The 23,687-nt window shown below is 49.0% G+C and overlaps 1 protein-coding gene across 2 annotated transcripts in view; it reads left to right on the top strand.

The window, feature by feature from the left end:
- Nucleotides 1–19,792, top strand: part of ocel1 (occludin/ELL domain containing 1) — a 21,240-nt gene extending 1,448 nt beyond the window's left edge. The window contains exons 2-6 of one of the 2 annotated variants that reach the window (XM_033047194.1): nt 7,210–8,365; nt 10,571–10,767; nt 13,380–13,551; nt 18,439–18,489; nt 19,495–19,792. In XM_033047194.1, the coding sequence (XP_032903085.1) occupies nt 7,271–8,365; nt 10,571–10,767; nt 13,380–13,551; nt 18,439–18,489; nt 19,495–19,611 (1,632 nt within the window). In that variant the 5' untranslated portion in view covers nt 7,210–7,270 and the 3' untranslated portion in view covers nt 19,612–19,792. Of the gene's footprint in view, nt 1–7,204; nt 8,366–10,570; nt 10,768–13,379; nt 13,552–18,438; nt 18,490–19,494 lie in introns of both variants that reach the window. The other variant, XM_033047193.1, reaches the window with a different exon arrangement.
- Nucleotides 19,793–23,687: the final 3,895 nt, after the last annotated feature.

The raw sequence follows: 23,687 nt of genomic DNA, 5'->3' as shown, positions 1-23,687 counted from the left end.
GGAGGGGAGTATTACCGTGGATGGTTTGTGCAAGGGGATGGTCACATTCACCGACCAAGTTTTAACTAATTCCAGTAGGCAGTGAGCCAAGGAAAGGAAGGTTGTGCCATAAGGCGAACGGGCAGGTAGGGGGAACCAGGATGGAGATGCGGCAGGAGCCACAGCCCTTGTCCCTGACAAGCATGACCGAGGCTCTTACTCAATGTAAGGACGGGAGCAGGGGCGGTGAGGGGGATGATCAACCTGGCTGCAGCACCGTGGATCAGTAGGCCAATTCAAGAGGGGGGAGTTAGAAGAAATGCCGTAGTGATAGGGGATAGTATTATTCTGGGGGTAGATAGGGTTCTCTGCGGCCAGCAGAACATGTCCCGAAGGCTGTGTTCCTACCCGGTGCTAGGTTAAGGATATCTCTGCGATGCTGGAGAGAAATTTGCAGTGGGAGGGGGAGGATCCAGTGGTCGTGGTCCATGTGGGGACCAATGACATAGGAAGGACGAGAAGGAGGACTGCTGAAGAGTTTGAGCAGTTTAGGGAATAAATTAAAAAGCAGAACCTCGAGGGTACTGATCTCCGGATTGCTACCTGAGCCACGGGCCAAATCGGCGAGGGTACGTAAAATTAAAAAGTTGAATGCGTGGCTCAAAGGACTGGTGTGGGAATAATGGGTTTGGTTTCTTGGGCCACTGGCACCAGTACTGGGACAGGGGGATCTGTTCTGTAAGGACGGACTTCACCTGAACGGTGCTGGGACTGGGGTCCTGGCAAATCATATAACTAGGGCAGTAGAGAGGTCTTTAAACTAAGTAGCGGGGGGGAGGTATCAAGGGGGGTAATAACGGCAGGGGTAGAGGAAAATAGAGCAGGGTATCAGTGGGGAAGCGGAAAGTCAAAATGTGACAGGAGACAGAATGTGTGAAGATAAAGCTCTAGATGTAAAAGGGGCAAAAACGGAAAGGAAGGGTAGTAAAAATCATCTGAAAGTGCTTTATCTAAATGCACGGAGTATTCGTAATAAGATAAATGAAATTAACGGTGCAATTAAGTATATATAGTTATGATATTGTGGCCATTACGGAGACATGGCTGCAAGGGGATCAGGACTGGGAGTTAAATATAGAGGGGTACTCGACAATTAGGAAAGATAGACAGGAAAGAAAGGGAGGAGGGGTGGCCCTTTTAATAAGGGAGGGAATAACGGCAATAGAGAGGAAGGATATTGCGTTGAAGGATCAGGATAGTGAAACAGCTTGGGTACAGATAGAGAATAACAAGGGGAAAAAAACACTAGTGGGTGTAATTTATAGACCTCCAAATAGCTGTGACGCTGTTAGTCAGAACATAAATCTGCAAATAGTTGACGCATGTAAAAAGGGAACTGCTGTAATCATGGGGGACTTCAATTTTCATATTAATTGGGCAAACCAAACTGGGCAGGGTAGACTAGAGGAAGAGTTTATAGAATGTATTAGAGACGGGTTCCTAGAACAGTATGTCACAGAACCGACAAGGGGGGAGGCAATCTTGGATCTGGTCCTGTGTAATGAAGCAGGATTAATTAAAAATGTCATAGTTAGGGACTCGTTGGGAACAAGCGACCACAATATGGTCGAATTCCATATTCAAATAGAAGGGGAGCAGGTTGAAACTCAGGCTAGGGTGCTTAGTCTAAATAAGGGGGATTATGAAGGTATGAGGAATGAGCTGATCAAAGTTGACTGGGATAGCAGACTCAAGAATAAGACGGTACATGAGCAGTGGTGTACGTTTAAGGGTCTACTGTATAACCTTCAAGAAAAATTTATTCCTATGAAGAAAAAAAGGGGTAAGGGTAAGAACAGTCAGCCATGGCTCAGTAAAACTATAAAGGATAGTATTCGGCTGAAGGCAAGGGCATATAAGGTAGCCAGAGATAGTGGGAGGGTAGAGGATTGGGAAGCATTTAAAGGTCAGCAAAAAATAACTAAGAGATTAATTAAGGGGGAAAATAGACTATGAAAGGAAATTAGCAAACAACATAAAAACTAATAGTAAGAGTTTTTATAGCTATATAAAAAGAAAAAGGGTGGCTAAGGTGAACGTTGGTCCATTGGAGGGTGAGACTGGAGAGTTGTTGGTGGGGAACATGGAAATGGCAAAGGCATTAAACGAGTATTTTGTATCAGTCTTCACCATAGAAGACACAAAAAATATTCCAACGCTGGATAAACAGGGGGCGGTAGGAATGGAGGAGCTAAATACTATTAAGATCACCAAGGAGGTGGTATTAGGGAAATTAATGAGACTGAAGGAGGATAAATCCCCTGGGCCTGATGGATTACATCCAAGGGTCTTGAGGGAGATAGCGGTGGGGATTGTGGATGCATTGGTGATAATTTTCCAAAACTCCCTGGAGGCAGGAACGGTCCCAGTGGATTGGAAAATGGCCAATGTAACACCTATATTTAAAAAAGGAAGTAAACAGAAGGCGGGTAACTATAGACCGGTTAGTCTAACATCGGTGGGGGGGTAAAATGTTAGAGACAATTATTAAAGAAACACTAACGGGGCACTTGGATAAACATGACTTCATCGGACAGAACCAGCATGGTTTTGTGAAGGGGAAGTCCTGTTTAACGAATCTGCTCGAATTCTTTGAGGAAGTAACAACCCGGGTGGATAAAGGGGAACCGGTGGATGTGGTATACTTGGACTTCCAAAAGGCTTTTGACAAGGTGCCACATAAGAGACTATTGCTAAAAATAAAAAATTATGGGATTGGGGGTAATATATTAGCATGGGTAGAGGATTGGCTAACAAATAGGAAGCAGAGAGTGGGGATAAATGGTTCATACTCGGGATGGCAACCGGTAACTAGCGGGGTTCCGCAAGGGTCGGTGCTGGGACCCCAGTTGTTCACAATTTATATAAATGATTTGGAGGAGGGAACCAAGTGTAATATATCAAAATTTGCGGACGATACAAAATGGGAGGAAAAGTAGGGGATGAGGAGGATAGGAAGAGTCTGCAAAAGGATATAGATAAGCTAGGTGAGTGGGCAACAACTTGGCAGATGAAGTTTAATACTAAATAAATGTGAAGTCATTCACTTTGGGAAAAAAAAATGATAGGGCAAGTTATTTTCTAAATGAGGAGGAGCTGCGTTGTAATGCAACGCAAAGGGATCTAGGGGTATTAGTACATGAATCACTAAAAGTTAGTATGCAGGTGCAGCAAGCAATCAGGAAGGCCAATGGAGTTTTGGCCTTTATTGCTAGGGGGATTGAGTATAAAAACACGGAGGTCTTGCTGCAGCTGTACACAGTATTAGTGAGACCACATTTGGAATACTGTGTACAGTTCTGGGGTCCATACTTAAGAAAGGATGTACTAGCCCTGGAGGCAGTGCAGCGAAGGTTTACAAGATTAATTCCTGCAATGAGGGGATTGACATATGAGGAAAGGTTAAGTAGGCTGGAACTCTACTCTTTGGAGTTTAGAAGAATGAGAGGCGATCTCATTGAAACATATAAGATCGTGAGGGGCCTTGATCGGGTGGATGCACCGAGGATGTTCCCAATGATCGGGGAAACTAGAACTAGGGGACATAGTTGCAGAATAAGGGGGGGCTCTTTTAAAACTGAGATGAGGAAGAACTTCTTCACCAGAGGGTGGTTAATTTATGGAATTCACTGCCCCAGGGAGCAGTGGAAGCAGAAACTTTAAATATATTTAAGACTAAAATAGATGGTTTTTTAGCTGCCAAGGGGATAAGGGGCTACGGGGAGAGGGCAGGGATATGGACCTAGGTATGGTTAGTATAGTAAGACCTGAGTGATCTCCTGGACAAGTGTCGATCGCCTGGATTGGGGTCGGAGAGGAATTTCCCGGATTTTTTTCCCGAATTGGACCTGGGTTTTTATCCGGTTTTTTGCCTCTCCCAGGAGATCACGAGGTTTTTGGGGTGGAAAGGGGTGATAGCGGTATAAAGGGGAGGGTAGTGTCTTGTGTTCTGTGTCTTGTGTCTACTGTTTGTGGGTAAGTGTGTCTGTTTAGTGTTCAGCCATGAGCGAATGGCGGTGCGGGCTCGACGGACCTGGTGGTCTACTCTCGCACCTACTTTCTATGTTTCTATGTTTCTATGGTGAATTTGATGTTCATACTCACCCCAGCGGTATGAACGTTGACCTCCAATTTCAGGTAGTCCCTGCTTTCTCCCTCCTTCCCCTCCCCTTCCCAGCTCTCCCACAGCCCACTGTCTCTGCCTCTTCCTTTCTTCTTCCCGCCCCCCCCCCCCACCATCAGTCTGAAGAAGGGTCTCGACCCGAAACGTCACCTATTCCTTCGCTCCATAGATGCTGCCTGTCTCGCTGAGTTACTCCAGCATTTCGTGTCTATCTTTGGAGTAAACCTGCATCTGCAGTTCCTTCCTACAGAGCAGGTGGTGGTGAATCTGTGGAATTCTTTGCCACAGACGGCTGTGGGGGCCAAGTCAATGGATATTTTTAAGGTGGAGTTTGATAGTTTCTTGATTAGTACGGATGTCAGGGGTTATGGGGGAGAAAGATTGAGAGGGAAAGATGCATAAGCCAGGATTGAATGGCGGAGATGGGCCGAATGGCCTAATGTGCTCCTATCACTAATGAACGCGAGCGTATGAGCTGGGGCCGGATGGGCATTGGCCGAATCTTGTGAGTTCAGATCCAGGTCAACCTTCCTGGTTCAGTGAGTGCTGCATTGTGTGAAGCAACACAGGGCATTGTCTACACTCATGTTCAGGATGTGGGCATTGTTGGGAAAGACTGGCACCTTGCCCGTAACTAAATCCCTGGAGACGGGGAGCTGGCTTTGCGATCCACTGTGTGCAATCACCCTGAGACAGAGATCTGGACCACTGAACAAGGCATGAGTTCAATGTCCACCTCGGCTACTGGGGGACTTTAACCCAAGAGATTCAATAAATAGGGATTAAGACTAATGGGGTCGAGAGGGAAAGATAGATCAGTCATGATTGAATGGCGGAGTAGACTTGATGGGCCGAATGGCCTAATTCTGCTCCTAGAACTTATGAACCACAGTGCAATGAAACTATGAACTAACCATCAGGCCACCAGAATGCTGTCGAAACCCATCGGTTTAATGAATATCCTTGATCTGTACGGACTTTGTACGTTCTCCCTGTGACCACGTTCTAATCTAATTCTAAAAGAGTTTGAGGAGAATGGGGTTGAGAGGGACAAATAGATCAGCCATGATGGAGAATGGTGGAGTAGACTTGATGGGCTGAATGGCCTAATTCTGCTCCAATGACTCATGAACCTGTGGACACTTCTTCAGTGTGTATATGTGTGTGTGTGTGCGTTATGTGTATGTAGACACATAAAGCTGGAGTATCTCAACGGGACAGGCAGCATCTCTGGAGAGAGGGAATTTGTGACTCTTTGCGTCAAGACCTTTTTCAGACTGACCCAAAACGTCACCCATTTCTTCTCTCCAGAGCTGCTGCTTGTCCCGTTGAGTTACTCCTGCATTTTGTGTCTATCTTCGGTTTAAACCAGCACCTGCACTTCCTTCCTACATGTTATGTGTATGTGGTATGTGTTCATTTTCTGTGTGTGTGTGTAGTGTGTGTGTGTGTGTGTGTGTGTGTGGTGTGTGTGTGTGTGTGTGTGTGTGTGTGTGTGTGTGTGTGTGTGTGTGTGTGTGTGTGTGTGTGTGTAGTTTGAGTGTGTTAGTGTGTCACTGTGTGTGTGTGTGTGTGTAGTTTGTGTGTGTATGTGTAGTTTGTGAGTGTTAGTGTGTCACTGTGTGTGTGTGTAGTTTGTGTGTGTATGTGTAGTTTGTGAGTGTGTTAGTGTGTCACTGTGTGTGTGTGCGAGCGTGTCCATATATTTGTGTGTGTGTGTGTGTGTGTAGTTTGTGTGTGTGTGTGTGTAGTTTGTGTGTGTGTGTGTAGTTTGTGAGTGTGTTAGTGTGTCACTGTGTATGTGTGTGTGTGTGTGTGTGTGTGTGTGTGTGTGTGTGTGTGTGTGTGGTGTGTGTGTGTGTGTGTGTGTGTGTGTGTGTGTGTGTGTGTGTGTGTGTGTGTGTGTGTGTGTGTGTGTGTGTGTGTGTGTGTGTGTGTGTGTGTGTGTGTGTGTGTGTGTGTGTGTGTAGATGTGTTTCTGTGTGTCCAGTGGGAACAACAAGTGAGAGAATTCCCAGGGAAACAAAGTCCAGCGAGTTGGTGAATGCTGCTTGTCCTGTGTTGAGTATTGGTGCTGGTGCTGCCGGCCTGCACTGCCCCTGGAGTGAGTGTTGAAGTCACGGTGGGCATCGTGCCAATGCTTGGAATGTTAAATCTACCCCCAGCTTAGGAGTTGGGAAAGGCCTGAAGTTTGATTCACAAGCCACAGATATGCGGGGGAGGTCTCGAAACCCGACTAATCGGCCCCAGCTCCTAAGAAGATGCACTTCTAGAAGAACCACTTTAACCAGCATGTACAAGAAGCAGTTTGGGAAACCCACGCGGTCACAGGGAGAACGTACAAACTCCTATAGACCCTCTCACCTGCTCTTGCCCACCAGTATATTTCTCAGTCAAGTATTCATTCTATTGCCTTTAGAACCTTAACATGGTGAACCAGTTATTAAACCTGCCGATACTATGTCAGATGCATGGTAGTGTTTTTGCCCTGTCCCTCCCCAGTAGTTCTTTAGAGATACAGCGTGGAGCCTGAGTTTGTGCCAATCAGTGATCACCCGTACACTAGTCCTATCCGACACACGAAAGACACTTTAGAGAAACGTGTAACGCCTTTGGCCCACCGAGTCCGCGCTGACCAGTAATTACCGGCACACCGGTTCCATTACATCACTACATCTAGGTGTATGTGATAATAAATCAACCTTTGAACCTTTGAACCTTTGAACCATCGACACGCTAGGAACATTTTTTTTTACAAAAGCCAATTAACCTACAAACCTGCACGTCTTTGGAGTGTGGGAGGAAACCGGAGCACCCGGAGAAAACCCACGCGGGTCACGGGGAGAACGTGCAAACTCCGTACAGACAGCACCCGTGGCCGGGATTGAACCCGGGTCTGTGGCGCTGTGAGGCAGCAACTCTACCGCTGCGCCACCGTGCCGCCCTGTTAAAAATACATTCACTGCAATCGGAGCCCCCACCGACCCCCTCCCCCAATTTAGTTTTGGTACTGAGTGGGATTTGAACTCGCTTTCTCCTGGTTGCAGGTTCCTTGGCCAATCTGCCGCCTCCCCACCAAACTGGAGAGATAAGTTGGGTAGTTAGAGGATGTCATCGGAGCAGAGAGTGGTGTCCAGTGGTTCTGATGTGAGCTGGCCCTCGGTGAATGGAGTTGAGGTTGGATGTCCCGGTCTCCAGAGGCAGTTGCTACCCACCCACCTCATGTCGAACGATGGTGCCAACACCAACACCACCACCACCGAGGAGGAAGACTCCTACATCTCGACGTCCTTGCCGCCACCTCTGCCTCTGTGCCCGCCGGTGGGCATGGTGCAAGGCAGCCTCCTCCTGCCGGACATCAAACCAAAGAGGAAGTTCATCCCCGACTCTTGGAAAAGCTTCTGGAGGTTCGGCGGAAGGCGGGACGAGTTTACGCCCGACCTCGGCTCCTCGTGGGGGGCGGAGGAGATCTCGCCGCCGGTCTCGCCGTTCCTGACCCGCCGCGGGGACCGGTCAGCGGCGGCCGGAGGTGTGGACGATTGCGGGAGGTCCTGGCCAAGCGACTGCCCGGGGAAGGAGCCGGAGTCGGCCCAGAGCTACACGGAGAGGATGCACGTCTACCAGCTGAAGCACGCCTACATGAAGTCGTGGCCGGGACTGCTCAGGCTACTGGGAGTCATGCAGCTCCTGTTCGGAGCCATGGTCTTTGCGTGCGTGTGTGCGTACATACAGAAAGACAACCAATGGTACAATTTCCTCGGTGGGTCCTACCCAGCCTATGGGATTGGCAACAACTATTACTACACAGGCCCCAAAACGCCATTTGTCCTGGTCATGGCGGGCCTGGCTTGGATCGTCACCATCGGTCTGCTCATCCTTGGCCTGTCGATGTACTACAGGACCATCCTTCTGGACTCGGGCTGGTGGCCACTGACGGAATTCACCATGAACGCCTGCATCTTCTTCTTGTACATGGCGGCTGGCATAGTCTACGTCGATGGGTTTAGCCTGGGAGGCCTGTGTTACACCATGATGGCCAACAGCCCACTGTATTACCAGCTGTGCCGGGTGGAGAGCGGGCAGATCGCAGCCTCCGCTTTCCTGTTCTTCAACATGCTCCTGTACCTCCTGAGTGCCGCCATGTGCCTGAAGGTGTGGCGTCACGAACTCAACCGGAGGGAGAGGGAAGCCTTTGAAAGCAAGGTAGGATCTCCCCCCGCCCCCACCCTCCCCCCCTCCACCGCTGGTGGCCAAGCCAAGTAACCACAAACATCGGGCATCTAATGCTCAGCGCTGTCGTGCTTGGGCTCCAGAAGGCGCTGGTGAGGCCACAGTTGGAGCATTGCGAGCAGCTTTGGGCCCCACCATATCTGAGGAAGGATGTGCTGGCTCTGGAGAGGGTCCAGAGGAGGTTTACAAGAATGGTCTCAGGGATGATTGGGTTAATGTATCATGAGCCTTTGTCAGCACTGGGCCTGAACTCGCTGGGGTTTAGAAGCATGAGGTGGGGAGGGGACCTCATTGAAACTTACTGAATAGTGAAAGGCCTGGATAGAGTGGATGTGGAGAGGATGTTTCCACTAGTGGGAGAGTCTAGGACCAGAGGGTACTAGGACAGTTGAAGATTGGCTAATTGGTTTGGGATAAGTGTAAATTGTCCCTAGTGTGTGTAGGATAGTGTTAGTGTGCGGGGATCGCTGGTCGGTGCATTCTCGATGGGCATGTTTCTGCACTATATTTTAAAACTAAGCTAAACTAATTCCCTAAGCAATTTAACCACAAAACTGTACGTCTTTGGAGTGTGGGAGGAAACTGGAGCACCCGGAGAAAACCCACGCAGGTCACGGGGAGAACGTACAAATTTCGTACAGGCAGCACCCAAAGTCAGGATCGAACCGGGATCTCTGGCGCTGTGAGGCAGCAACTGGTGGTAATGAAGGTGAAAGAGGCATTTGGCCACTTACATTTACGGGCGGAGCACCAGGGCAAATTCCTTGTATGTGAATTATTGGCCAATAAACTTATTCATTCACATACACAGTGCCCAACCTGAGGGTCGGATAACAGATAAATCTGGCAAAGGTGGACACAAAATGCGTACATATATTCCGTACAGACAGCACCCGTGGTCAGGATTGAACCCGGGTCTACCGCTGTGTCACTGTGCCGCCCCCCACTCTTGAGGGTGTTGGTGGGCGGCGATGGGGAGGGGTTGGGGGCAAGGCCAGTGATCCACCTCCACGTTTTTAAGTAGGAACTGCAGATGCTGGAAAATCAAAGGTAGACAAAAATGCTGGGGAAACTCAGCAGGTGCAGCAGCATCTATGGAGCGAAGAAAATAGGCGACGTTTCGGGCCGAAACCCGGAAGGTGATGTTTCGGGTTGAGACCCTTGCGGGTGAGGCAGCATCTACGGAGCGAAGGAAAAGGTGACGTCAACTTCGTAAACTGGACGGGGAAAAAACAATTTACAAAATTAGATCAGACAAGGGAGAAACTTTAACACTGCCTAAAGATATCAATGACAGATTTTTACAATACTATCAAAAAACTGTAACGCCAGAACAATCCGCAGGAATGGGAACATTTTTACAGAAATGTAATCTTACGGGTTTAGATCTGAGAGAGAGAGAGAATTACTAGGTGCTGAAATTACAGTGAAAGACATCGAAGACATCTTTAAAAAACGGAAAGGCCGCCGGTCCTGATAGCCTAAATTCTGAATTTTATAAAAGATTTCATGAACTGATTTCCCCACGTTTACAGACACTGTACAAATACGCTTACACTCTACAGAAACCCCCAGAAACTTTAAATGAATCTACAATAACACTTATACCAAAAACTGATAAGGATCTTGAAGACCCAGGTTCATATAGCTCTCTTAAATACTGATCAGAAAATATTTTCGGGCCGAAACCCGGAAGGTGATGTTTCGGGTCGAGACCCTTAAGGGTGAGGCAGCATCTATGGAGCGAAGGAATAGGTGACGTTTCGGGTTGAGACCCTTAAGGGTGAGGCAGCATCTATGGAGCGAAGGAATAGGTGACGTTTCGGGTTGAGACCCTTAAGGGTGAGGCAGCATCTATGGAGCGAAGGAATAGGTGACGTTTCGGGTTGAGACCCTTAAGGGTGAGGCAGCATCTATGGAGCGAAGGAATAGGTGACGTTTCGGGTTGAGACCCTTAAGGGTGAGGCAGCATCTATGGAGCGAAGGATAAGGTGACGTTTCGGGTCGAGACCCTTCCGGGTCTCGACCCGAAACGTCACCTATTCCTTCGCTCCATAGATGCTGCCTCACCCGCTGAGTTTCTCCAGCGTTTTTGTCTACCACGTTGATGTGAAAGGATCTCGTTCGACATTGAGGTCGGCGCTTACAGCTAACGTGTCGTTCCGTTGCCTCCTTTAGCGCGGAGCGGCCAAAGTGGTGGCGGTGAGACGGCCGTTCTCCTTCAAACGCATGTCGTTCCGGGCAAACGCACCGCGGCCGCCCGGCGAAGGGGTCGCCAAGAACTTCCCGTCGCGGTGCAACGGTGCAGGCACGCTCAACAAGTCCATTCCCGCCGGATTCATCCCAAAGCCTCTCATCGTTCCCGATTACGTCACGTAAGGAAGATGGTCTTTCTTAACTTCCTAAGTTGACGGAGCAGGATTAGGCCATTCGGCCCATCAAGTCTACTCCGCCATCCAATCTCTCCCTCCTAACCCCATTCTCCTGCCTTCTCCCGATAACCCCTGACACCCGTACTAATCAAGAATCATTCTATCTCTGCCTTAAAAATATCCACTGACTTGGCCTCCACAGCCGTCTGTGGCCGTTAGTAAATGTAAAATAATTACAGAGTGAGTAAATGTGGGGGAAACGCTCCAGCCAGGAGCATGATTGGGGACAGAAATAGAGTCATTGCTTCTGCTCAGCCTGTGGTGAGAATACCTGAATGTTAGATAGCTGGGAACAGGAAGGTCCATGGACAAAGGCACAATACTATCGTAACGTTTAAGAAACATTTATTCAGGGACATGGATAGGACAGGGTTAGAGGGATACGGGCCAAACACAGGCAGCTGTGACGAGTGTAGATGGGACATGTTGGCCAGTTTGGGCCGGAGGGCCTGTTTCCACGTTGTATCCAAGATTCAAGAGAGTTTATTGTCATGTGTCACTGATAGGACAATGAAATTCTTGCTTTGCTTCAGCACACAGAACATAGTAGGCATTTACTACAAAACAGATCAGTGTGTCCATATACCATTGATAATGGGCTATTATTGTTCAGAGTTTTGTCCGAGCCAGGTTTAACAGCCTGATGGCTGTGGGGAAGTATCTATTCCTGAACCTGGTTGTTACAGTCTTCAGGCTCCTGTACCTTCTACCTGAAGGTAGCGGGGAGATGAGTGTGTGGCCAGGATGGTGTGGGTCTTTGATGATACTGCCAGCCTTTTTGAGGCAGCGACTGCGATAGATCCCCTCGATGGAAGGGAGGTCAGAGCCGATGATGGACTGGGCAGTGTTTACTGCTTTTTGTAGTCTTTTCCTCTCCAGGGCGCTCAAGTTGCCGAACCAAGCCACGATGCAACCGGTCAGCATGCTCTCCACTGTGCACCTGTAGAAGTTAGAGAGAGTTCTCCTTTTATCATTATGACTTGGGTGATGGCATTCTAGGGTATGTTCATATTAAGAGGAAGGACGTGTTAGATCTCTGGAAGGTCATTAAGGTAGATAAATCCCCAGGCCTCATAGGATCTATCCCGAGATCTTGAGGGAGGGCAAGATTGCTGGCATCTTGGCTATGATCTCTATCTTTTCGTAAGGTTTAAAAACACTGGAAAATAGGCAATGTTTGATATGTTCTTGTGACGCATGTTGGTTTTAACTGATCAGTGGTTTCCAAAGACGTACAGGTTTGTAGGTTATTTAGCTTGGTAAATGTAAAAATTGTCCCTAGTGGGTGTAGGATAGTGTTAGTGTGCGGGGATCGCTGGTCGGCGCGGACCCGGTGGGCCGAAGGGCCTGTTTCCGCGCTGTATCTCTAAACTAAACTAAACACCAGTGAACAAAAGGGAACTGCAGATGCTGGAATATCGAAGGTACACAAAATTGCTGGGGAAACTCAGCGGGTGCAGCAGCATCTATGGAGCGAAGGAAATAGGCGACGTTTCGGGCCGAAACCCTTCTTCAGACCGTCTGAAGAAGGGTTTCGACACGAAACGTCGCCAATTCCCTTTCTCCAGAGATGCTGCCTCACCCGCTGAGTTACTCCAGCATTTTGTGTCTACCTTCGATTTTACCAGCATCTGCAGTTCTTCCTTAAACAGTTATTCCCTTCATCCTGTTTCTGTACAGTGGATGGCTTGATTGTAATCATGTATCTGTAGAGAGGAACTGTTTATACCGAAGACAGACATAAAATGCTGGAGTGGCGGGTCAGGCAGCAATGTAATGGTATGTTAGCTTTCATAGCAAAAGGATTTGAGTATAGGAGCAGGGAGGTTCTACTGCAGTTGTATAGGGTCTTGGTGAGACCACACCTGGAGTATTGCGTACAGTTTTGGTCTCCAAATCTGAGGAAGGACATTATTGCCATAGAGGGAGTGCAGAGAAGGTTCACCAGACTGATTCCTGGGATGTCAGGACTGTCTTATGAAGAAAGACTGGATAGACTTGGTTTATACTCTCTAGAATTTAGGAGATTGAGAGGGGATCTTATAGAAACTTATAAAATTCTTAAGGGGTTGGACAGGCTAGATGCAGGACGATTGCTCCCGATGTTGGGGAAGTCCAGGACAAGGGGTCACAGCTTAAGGATAAGGGGGAAATCCTTTAAAACCGAGATGAGAAGAACTTTTTTCACACAGAGAGTGGTGAATCTCTGGAACTCTCTGCCACAGACGGTAGTCGAGGCCAGTTCATTGGCTATATTTAAGAGGGAGTTAGATGTGGCCCTTGTGGCTAAGGGGATCAGAGGGTATGGAGAGAAGGCAGGTACGGGATACTGAGTTGGATGATCAGCCATGATCATGTTGAATGGCGGTGCAGGCTCGAAGGGCCGAATGGCCTGCTCCTGCACCTAATTTCTATGTTTCTATGTAATCATGTATTGTCTTTCCTCTGACTGGTTAGCACGCAACAAAAGCTTTTCACTGTACCTCGGTACACGTGACGATAAACTAATCTCAACTAAACTAATCGCAATCACGTGCAAACTTCATTCCTCACAGAAAGTACCCGAAGATTGAGACTGCAGAGGAGAGAGAACGCTACAAGGGAGTGTTCAATGACCAGTACGCGGAATATCGGGAGCTACACACTGAGATCTATGCGGCCAACAGGAAGTTTGGAGAGCTGAAGACGCTGATCGAGAGACTGCCCCACTACGTCGAGACATCAGAGGTCGGTGAAAATGTGTGGGATGGAATGCTGGTTTCCACTGAAGATAGACACAGAATGCTGGAGTAACTCAGCGGGCCAGGCAGAGGGAAAGAGTGGGCGGCGTTTTGGATCGAGTCCCTTCCTCAGACCGAGAGTCAGGGGAGAGGGAGACACAGAGATATGGAAGGGTAAGGTGTGAAAATGAGAGATCAAAGGGGAAGAAGTTCGTGTGAGCTGTAGAATGGATCATTGTTAGCGGAAGTTGACATTGAAGTGTCCAAAGATAAATACGAACTGTGCAGCAGCCGTCGCTGTTCATTCTGCTGTGATATACACACCCGCAAAACAGCTGAGTGAACCCAGAACATCGACACAAAGTGCTGGAGTAACTCAGCGGGACAGGCAGCATCTCTGGAGAGAAGGAATGGGTGACGTTTCGGGTCGAGACCCTTCTTCAGACTGAGAGTCAGGGGAGAGGGAGATACGGAGATAAGGAAGTGTAAGGTGTGAAAACAAGACAATGAGGACGGCGATCAAGGAAAATGTAGAATAGATCATTGTTAACTGGGGGAAGGTGAGAACAAACAGGGAATATGTAAACGAGGACAGTCGGACTAGTCGGAGAACTGGCGTCTCTGGAGAGAAGGAATAGGTGACCCTTCGTCAAACTCTCGACCCGAAACGTCAATAGACAATAGGTGCAGGAGTAGGCCATTTGGCCCTTCGAGCCAGCACCGCCATTCAATGTGATCATGGCTGATCATCCACAATCAGTATCCCGTTCCTGCCTTTTACCCATATCCCCTGACTCCGCTATCTTTAAGAGCCCTATCTAGCTCTCTCTCGAAAGCATCCAGAGAACCGGCCTGAGGCACCTATTCCTTCTCCACAGAGATGCTGCCTGACCCGCTGAGGGCACTGTGTTGACATATTCTGTTGTGCTGCAACAAGTAAGAATTTAATTGTTCTATCTGGGACATGTGACAACAAAACACTCTTGAGTAACTCCAGCTTTCTGTGTCTATCTTCAGTGCGTGACGGTGATGTCTCCAAGACCTTTAAGGAAGGGTGCCTAGACATTGCTGGCACCATCGGCAGGTCTACCTTGTGTCCGTGTACGGAGGGTGTTTATCACGGGTGTGCTAACACTGGCAACTCTTTGTGCCTTTTCCAGCTCGCAGTGAGTTGGGGAGATTTCTAAACGAGTCGAACATTCCTCAGGCTATCAGTTCCTTATCAGTAACTCGGTATCGAGAAAACAAAAGCCAAGGGGTTGTCAAATATTTGCTGCCAACAGTTGGAGCCGGCTACTCCCTCTTCTCACCTCTCCGGTCAGGCAAAACCAGGGCCAATTAAAGGGCCCGGCAGCCTTTTTAGGAGAAGGTGGCAAGTCGGAGTCTAGGGTTTTGGTCAAAACTGCAGAGTGTTATTGGCCAACTTACCCTTGCAGCTCTGTAAGGAAGGAACTGCAGATGCTGGTTTAAATTGAAAGGGCGGTGGGTGAATGGAACGAGCTGCCAGTGGAGGAAGATGAGGCAGGGACTATCGCAATGTTTGAGTTCGTGAAGCGGATAGACACAAAATGCTGGAGTAACTCAACGGGAAAGGCAGGATCTCTGTAGAGAAGGAATGGGTGACGTTGTTGAGTCTCATTGTCTGTTACTTGGTTTCACCTAGTCCACAGCTAACAATGGCCTGTTTACTTGATCATCGTTACTTTATTGCATACCTTTCATTCATTTGTTCTCTATCTCACCACATCAACATCTATAATCTCTCTCCCATGACTCTCCGTCTGAAGAGAGGTCTCGACTTGAATCGTCACTCATTCCTTTTATCCAGAGATGCCGCCTGTCCAGCTGAGTCACTCACTCCAGCATCTTGTGTGTAGCTTTGATGTCCTGTGGCATTGTCTTTGATTTGTCCTTTTGCACAACTTTCATTGATTTGTTCTCTGCACCTCTTCTTATCTCTAGTTTCCCTCTCGCTGACTCTCAGTCTGAAGAAGGGTCTCGACCCGAAACGTCACCCATTCCTTCTCTCCAGAGATGCTGCCTGTCCCGCTGAGTTACTCCAGCACATTGTGTTTATCTTCGGATTAAACCAGCATCTGAATTTCATTCCTACACCATCAAGCACTTGCCTTATTACATAGCATGTAGAACAGTAAACACACAGGAACAGGCCCTTCGGCCCACAATGTCTGTGCTATACATGATGCCATGACCAGCTCTTCCCTGCCTGCACATGTCCCTTTCCCCTCCAATCAATGCTAATCCATGTACCTATCCAAAAGTGTAGGAAAGAACTGCAGATGCCGGTTTAAATCAAAGATAGACACAAAATGCTGGAGTAACTCAGCGGGACAGGCAGCATCTCTGGAGAGAAGGAATGGGTTCTATTTTCTCCTTCTCTCCAGAGATAGAAACATAGAAACATAGAAATTAGGTGCAGGAGTAGGCCATTCGGCCCTTCGAGCCTGCACCGCCATTCAATATGATCATGGCTGATCATCCAACTCAGTATCCTGTACCTGCCTTCTCTCCATACCCTCTGATCCCCTTAGCCACAAGGGCCACATCTAACTCCCTCTTAAATATAGCCAATGAACTGGCCTCGACTACCCTCTGTGGCAGAGAGTTCCAGAGATTCACCACTCTCTGTGTGAAAAAAGTTCTTCTCATCTCGGTTTTAAAGGATTTCCCCCTTATCCTTAAGCTGTGACCCCTTGTCCTGGACTTCCCCAACATCGGGAGCAATCTTCCTGCATCTAGCCTGTCCAACCCCTTAAGAATTTTGTAAGTTTCTATAAGATCCCCTCTCAATCTCCTAAATTCTAGAGAGTATAAACCAAGTCTATCCAGTCTTTCTTCATAAGACAATCCTGACATCCCAGGAATCAGTCTGGTGAACCTTCTCTGCACTCCCTCTATGGCAATAATGTCCTTCCTCAGATTAGGAGACCAAAACTGTACGCAATACTCCAGGTGTGGTCTCACCAAGACCCTGTACAACTGCAGTAGAACCTCCCTGCTCCTATACTCAAATCCTTTTGCTATGAAAGCTAACATACCATTCGCTTTCTTCACTGCCTGCTGCACCTGCATGCCTACTTTCAATGACTGGTGGACCATGACACCCAGGTCTCGCTGCATCTCCCCTTTTCCTAGTCGGCCACCATTTAGATAATAGTCTGCTTTCCTGTTTTTGCCACCAAAATGGATAACCTCACATTTATCCACATTATACTGCATCTGCCAAACATTTGCCCACTCACCCAGCCTATCCAAGTCACCTTGCAGTCTCCTAGCATCCTCCTCACAGCTAACACTGCCCCCCAGCTTAGTGTCATCCGCAAACTTGGAGATATTGCCTTCAATTCCCTCATCCAGATGCTGCCAATACCGCTGAGTGACTCCAGCATTTTGTGTTGACCTATTCACAAGTCTCCTGAATGCCACCACCATATCTGCCTCAACCACCAGCCCCAGCAGCGCGTCCTCTACACTTTACCCTCTTTGTGTAAATAAAACCTGGCCACGCACATCTCATTTCAACTTTGCCCCTCTCACCGTAATAACATCAATCCCTTCCAGGAAGGTTAACAGGGTCGTTGAGTAACTCCCCCTCCCATTCCGAATCCGACCTTTCTGTCCTGGGCCTCCGCCATGGCCCACAGCAAATTGGAGGAGCAGCACCTCATATTCCGCTTGGGCAGTCTGCACCCTAGTGGCATAAACATGGAATTCTCCAATTTCCGGCAGCCCTCGCTGTCTCCTCCCCTTCTCAGCTCTCCCTCAGCCCTCGGGCTCCTCCTCTTCCTTTCTCCTTTCTTCTCCCCGCCCTGCCCCGCCCTCCCCCCCCACCCTACATCAGTCTGAAGAAGGGGTTCGGCCCGAAACTTTGCCTATTTCCTTCGCTCCATAGATGCTGCTACACCCGCTAAGTTTCTCCAGCACTTTTGTCTACCTTCGCTGAGTAACTCAGCGGGTCAGGCGGCATCTCTGGAGAAAAGGTTATAGGTGACGTTTCCAGTCGAGATCCTTCTCGGGAAGAACAAAGGAGGACCTGGCTCGGGGGTACTTTGTAACTTTGTCAGCGCCCTTTATATAGTGACTATTTGCATACCTTGTGTATGCGAGTAAAGAATTTCAACGTGACTTGTCACATGTGACAACAGAGTCTTCAATTCAATTCAATTCTTCAGACTGAGAGTCAGGGAGAGGGAAACTGGAGATATGAAAAGGTGGAAAGAACAAATGAATGAAAGTTATGCAAAAGGTCAAATCAAAGCCAGAGCACGTGGACGTCAAAGCACCAGAATGTCCGACATTTGTTACACCTATGACTAGTGGTGTGACTCAGGGTTCGGTGCTGGGCCCATTGCTGTTCGTCACCTATATCAATGATTTGGGGGTGGGAGATTGCAACCTTCACGTGGTACGCCCTGCTTCGACTAATGCAATCAACTCGACGTGCACAAACGGAAGATCAAATAGAACAAGTTGTCCTACAACTTTAGGCTGTGCACGCCACACACGCAAGAAGAAGAAGATCAATGATTTGGATGGAGTCCATGCGTGCACGTCGATCGCGGCCCTGTTTCCACCACCACACACAAGAAGCACAAGAAGCAACACGACAGACTCCATTGTGTGCAGATGCCGAGGCGTGTGTTCAACTCTGGCTGGACAGCTTCTAATCTTGTGTGTGGACTCGACAAGAAGATGAATGATTTAGATGGGAATGTACAAGGCATTGAAGGCAGGAGAATGGGGTTAGGAGGGAGAGATAGATCAGCCATGATAGAATGGCCGAGTAGACTTGATGGGCCGAATGGCCTGATTCTGCTGGTATCACTTATGACCTTATTCTCACTTCCACACTTGTCCTTCTCTCTTTTCCCAGGAGCACAGACGTATAATGAAGATCCTCGAAGATTATAAGGAGAAAAAGAATGTGAGTGTAGTTAACCTTTGTTTTTACGGACACCTTTATGACGGATTTTGCTTAAAGCAGACAGACTTACTGAAGGCTATTCACGCCACACCCAGCTCACACTGTCCAGGCCCCTCCCTTACTGTCCAGGCCCCTCCCTCACTGTCCAGGCCCCTCCCTCACCATCCTGGCCCCTCCCCCACTGTCCAGGCCTTCACGGTCCCAGCCCCTCCCCCACAGTCCCCCACAGTCCCCGCCCCTCCCTCACCGTCAAAGCCCCTCTCCCAGCCCCGCCCCCCCTCTCCCGGCCCCTCCCTCACTGTCCCAGCCCCTCCCCCTCCGTCCCGGCCCTTCCCCCTCCGTCCCGGCCCTTCCCCCTCCATCCCGGCCCCTCTCCCACCGTCCCAGCCCCTCCCCCACCGTCCCAGCCCCTCCCCCACCGTCCCAGCCCCTCCCTCACCGTCCCAGCCCCTCCCTCACTGTCCCAGCCCCTCCCTCACTGTCCCAGCCCCTCCCTCACTGTCCCGGCCCCTCCCTCACTGTCCCGGCCCCTCCCTCACGGTCCCAGCCCCTCCCTCACTGTCCCGGCCCCTCCCTCACTGTCCAGGCCCCTCCCTCACTGTCCCGGCCCCTCCCTCACTGTCTCAGCCCCTCCTCCACCACCCTGGCCCCTCCCTCTGTCCAGGCCCCTCCTCCACTGTCCTGACCCCTCCCCCCTGGAGATAAGGAAGTGTTAGGTGTGAAAACGAGGCGAGGGGGACGAGGGGGATGTAGATCCAGGCAAATGTGGAATAGATCGTTGTTAGCAAGCAGAAGGTTACAACAAAGCAAACAGATAAAATGTAAACAAGGACAGTCAGATTAGGGAAGGGGGAGAGATGGAGAGAGTGGGAAAGCAAGGGTTACTTGAAGTTAGAGAGATCAATATTCATACGCTGGGGTGTAAGATGCCCAGGCGAAATATGAGGTGCTGTTCCTCCAATTTGTGTTGGGCATCTTCTAACTGCAGCTCTTTTAATCCAACAGGACCCAACATTTGTGGAGAAGAAGCAACGATGCACTTACCTGAAGAACAAACTCTCGTACATCAAGCTGCGAATCCAGGAGTATGACCTAGACTGTGACTCCTCCAGCAGTTACTGACAAAATCTCACATCATTCATCATTAATATTTTCATATTTTCCTTCAGTGCAGAAAGGATTCATTTGGGCCGTGGAGTATGTATGTGTGTGTGTGTCATCAAAATCATTCCTCCATTTACTTCATAGTCACTTTAGGCTTCAGGGCGACAGCGTGGAAACAGGCCCTTCGGCCCATCAAGACCGTGCCGACCAGCGATCCCCACACACGAGTTCTATACCACACGCAAGGGACAATTTACAGGAGCCAATTAACCTGCAAACCTGCACGTCTTTGGTACTTCAGATATTCAGTACGGAAACAGGCCCTTTGGCCCACTGAGTCTACGCCAACCAGTGATAACACTGTCCTACACACTCGGAAAAATTTACAATTTTTGCCAATTAATGCTGCACGTCTTTGAGATGTAGGGGGGGGGGGGGGGGGGACCGGAGCACCCGGAGAAAGCCCACAAGGTAACGGGGAGAACGTGCAAACTCCGTATAGACAACACCCTTAGTCAGGATGGAACCAGGGACTCCAGCGCTGTGAGGCAGCAACTACCACTGCGCCACCGTGCCGCTCCTGTCACCTACACTCTCTCACAAGCTCATCAACACCAGCCTGGTGTTCTGACCATTCACCTTCACTCCCATAGCTGATCAATCTACCAACTAGAGCCCCAGTGGCAAGGGAGGGGGGGGTGGGGAGCATCCTCGAGGTAACCCACGCACACTGACAAGGGCCCAAACATATTAACATAGAAAATACGTGCACGAGTTGGCCATTCGGCCCTTCGAACCAGCACCGCACACTTGGGACAATTTACATTCACAATAAGCCAATTAGCCTACACACCTGTACATCTTCGGAGTGTTGGAGGAAACCGAAGATCTCGGAGAAAACTCACGGGGAGAACGTACAAACTCCGTACAGACAGCACCCGTAGTTGGGATCGAACCCGGGTCTCTGGCGCTGTGAGGCAGCAACTCTACCGCTGCGCCACCGTGCCGCCCGAATGTTCTTGGTTTGTGAAAGATGCTCCCACAGTGTACGGCCTTGGACTTTAGAGATACAGCGCGGAAACAGGCCCTTCTTCCCAGCGAGCCCGCGCCGACCAGCGATAACCCCGTACACTAGCACTATCCTACACACACACACACACACACACTAGGAACAATTTACAATTAACCTACAAACCTGCACGCCTTCGGAGTGTGGGAGGAAACCGGAGCACCTGGAGAAAACCCACGCGGTCACAGGGAGAACGTACAAACTCCACACAGGCAGCACCCGTGGTCAAGATCGAACCTTTGTGAAACGCTCTCTAGAAGTATAACGTTCTCAGTTTCATACGTTTGATGATAAAATAATTAATAAAATCTGGAAAATAAAGTTTATTTCAGCAGCAAACAGTTTAGAGGGCGTGTGTCCATATCTAACCTTAATACTTTTTCAGGACTCCATATATATTTGATTTTGGGCCACATTTTGTGATCCAAATCTAAATTGGTATTAGAGTGTGTTGGCAAATTTAACAGGTGCTTGAATGTACCCCTATTGTTTTCGGGAGGACTTTTCCAGTGGGCGACACGGTGGCCCAGCGGGTAGAGTCGCTGCCTCACAACGCCAGAGACCCGGTTTCAATCCTGACCACGGGTGCTGTATGTCTGGACTTTGTACGTTCTCTCTGTGACCTGCGTGGGTTTTCTCCGGGTGCTCCGGTTTCCTCCCACATTCCAGAGGCGACATTCCAGAGGCGTGCAGGTTTGTAGGTTAATGGGGTGTTGTAAAGATCTCTAGTGTGTAGGATAGTGCTAAATGTACGGGGTGACCACTGGTCAGCGTGGACTCGGTGGGCCGAAGGGCCTGTTTTCACGCTGTATCTCCGAACAAAACTCTTCATTGTGAACTGTGAGAATCTGATGATGTCAAAGTTGCCGTGAAGGGAACTCCTCGGAGAAGATGGAAATCTGCAATATTCCCACAGGCTTCAACAGACAGAATACAGAATGGACGTTACCTGTCTGAGGAGGGGAGGGAGGAGAGGATGCTCCTCAAACTGCGGAACATCCTGGACAATACATCTCACCCCCTCCGTGACACACTGGTCAACCTGAGGAGCACCTTCAGCAACAGACTGATTCCACCAAGATGCAGCACAGAACGCCACAGGAGATCCTTCTTCCCTGTGGCTATCAAACTGTACAACTCCTCCCCCTTCAACCGTGGAACAGACTCCCACCACCCCACCCCAATCCTGGATTCATCACTTTAATTTCATGTAGGTGTCCTTCAGACTCTTGAAAGGCACCCATAAATAAAATTTATTATTATTATGTACCTTGTGTTTTCTGACTGTTGGCAGACCAATTAAAATAAAGTTGTATCGTATCGTAAGTATCCAGAATGAGGGATCACACTCTCCGCACTAGGGGTAGTCTGTTTGGGACTGAGATGGGGAGAGCTTTCTTCCCTCAGAGGGTAGATGTCCTTTGCCATGCTCCAAGCCAGAGTTCTGTGGAGACTACAGAAGAGCGAAAACACATCCAGGGATGTTTCCTGACCCGCTGAGATACTGTCAAGTGCCTAGAGTACTCAACCTCCCTTCCATCGACTCCATCTACACCTCATGCTGCCTCGGCAAGGCCAGCAGCATCATCAAGGACCAGTCTCACCCCCGGTCACTCCCTCTTCTCCCATCTCCCATCAGGCAAGAGGTACAGAAGTGTGAAAACCAACGCACACCTCCAGATTCAGGGGCAGTTTCTTCCCGGCTGTTATCAGGCAACTGAATCATCCTACCACTAACTAGAGAGCGGTCCTGACCTCCCATCTACCTCATTGGAGACCCTCAGACTATCTTTAATTGCTGGACTTTACCTTGCACTGAACGTTATTCCCTTTATCCTGTTTCTGTACACTGTGGACGGCTCGATTGTAAATCATGTGTTGTCTTTCCACTGACTGGTTGGCAAGCAACAAAAATGCTTTTCACTCGGTATACGTGACAATAAACTAAACTAAACTAAACTAGAGTCATAGAGTTTGTTTGAAACAGAGATTTAAAGGATTCAAGGTTAAAGTGCAGGGAATGCAGCTGAGTTGCAGATCAGTCATGATATTGATGAATGGTGGACCAGCCTCGATGAGCCAAACATTTAGCTTAAGAAAGAACTGCAGATGCTGGAACAATCGAAGGTAGACAAAAAATGCTGGAGAAACTCAGCGGGTGAGGCAGCATCTATGGAGAGAAGGAATAGGCGACGTTTCGGGTCGAGACCCGAAAGGGTCTCGACCCGAAACGTCACCTATTCCTTCGCTCCATAGATGCTGCCTCACCCTTAAGGGCCTCGACCCGAAACGTCACCTATTCCTTCGCTCCATAGATGCTGCCTCACCCTTAAGGGTCTCGACCCGAAACGTCACCTATTCCTTCTCTCCATAGATGCTGCCTCACCCGCTGAGTTTCTCCAGCATTTTCAGCCTACCTTCAAATATTTCGCTTAGTTTAGTTTAGGGACACTGTGCGGAAACCAGCCCTTCGGCCCATCGAGTCCGTGCCGTCTAGCGATCCCCACACACTAACGCTATCCCACACACACACTGGGGACAATTTACAATTTTACCAAAGCCAATTAACCTACAAACCTGTATGTCTTTGGAGTGTGGGAGGAAACCGGAGCGCCCGGAGAAAACCCACGCAGGTCACAGATAGAATGTACAAACTGCAGCCCGTAGTCAGGATCGAACCCGGGTCTCTGGCGCTGTGAGGCAGCAACTCTACCGCTGCGCCACCGTGCCGCCCACTGTAACAGTCCTCTGGTAAAGGATAGGGGTACATTCAAGTACCTGTTAACTTTGGCAACAAACTCTAATGCCAACTCAGATTTGGATCACTCAGCCTTCTCCTGTTTTATTGCTCGTGTTCTTTCTACATTCAGAGTTCCCAACGGTCCCAGTAGGAATTCTGAACTTGTATTAGTTCAAAAGCAACAGCGTAACACTGCCACTCCCTGCTACTGTGTATAATCTACATATGTTCTCAGTGTAAGTGAATGTGACCTTATCCACTTGTTTAAGGTCAACTACAAGCCTG

This window comes from Amblyraja radiata, chromosome 29 (genome assembly GCF_010909765.2).
Source record: "Amblyraja radiata isolate CabotCenter1 chromosome 29, sAmbRad1.1.pri, whole genome shotgun sequence".
In the NCBI taxonomy this organism is placed as follows: Eukaryota; Metazoa; Chordata; class Chondrichthyes; order Rajiformes; family Rajidae; genus Amblyraja; species Amblyraja radiata.
Note: the sequence above shows the minus strand (reverse complement) of the source record. Positions and strands in the feature narration are given on the sequence as shown.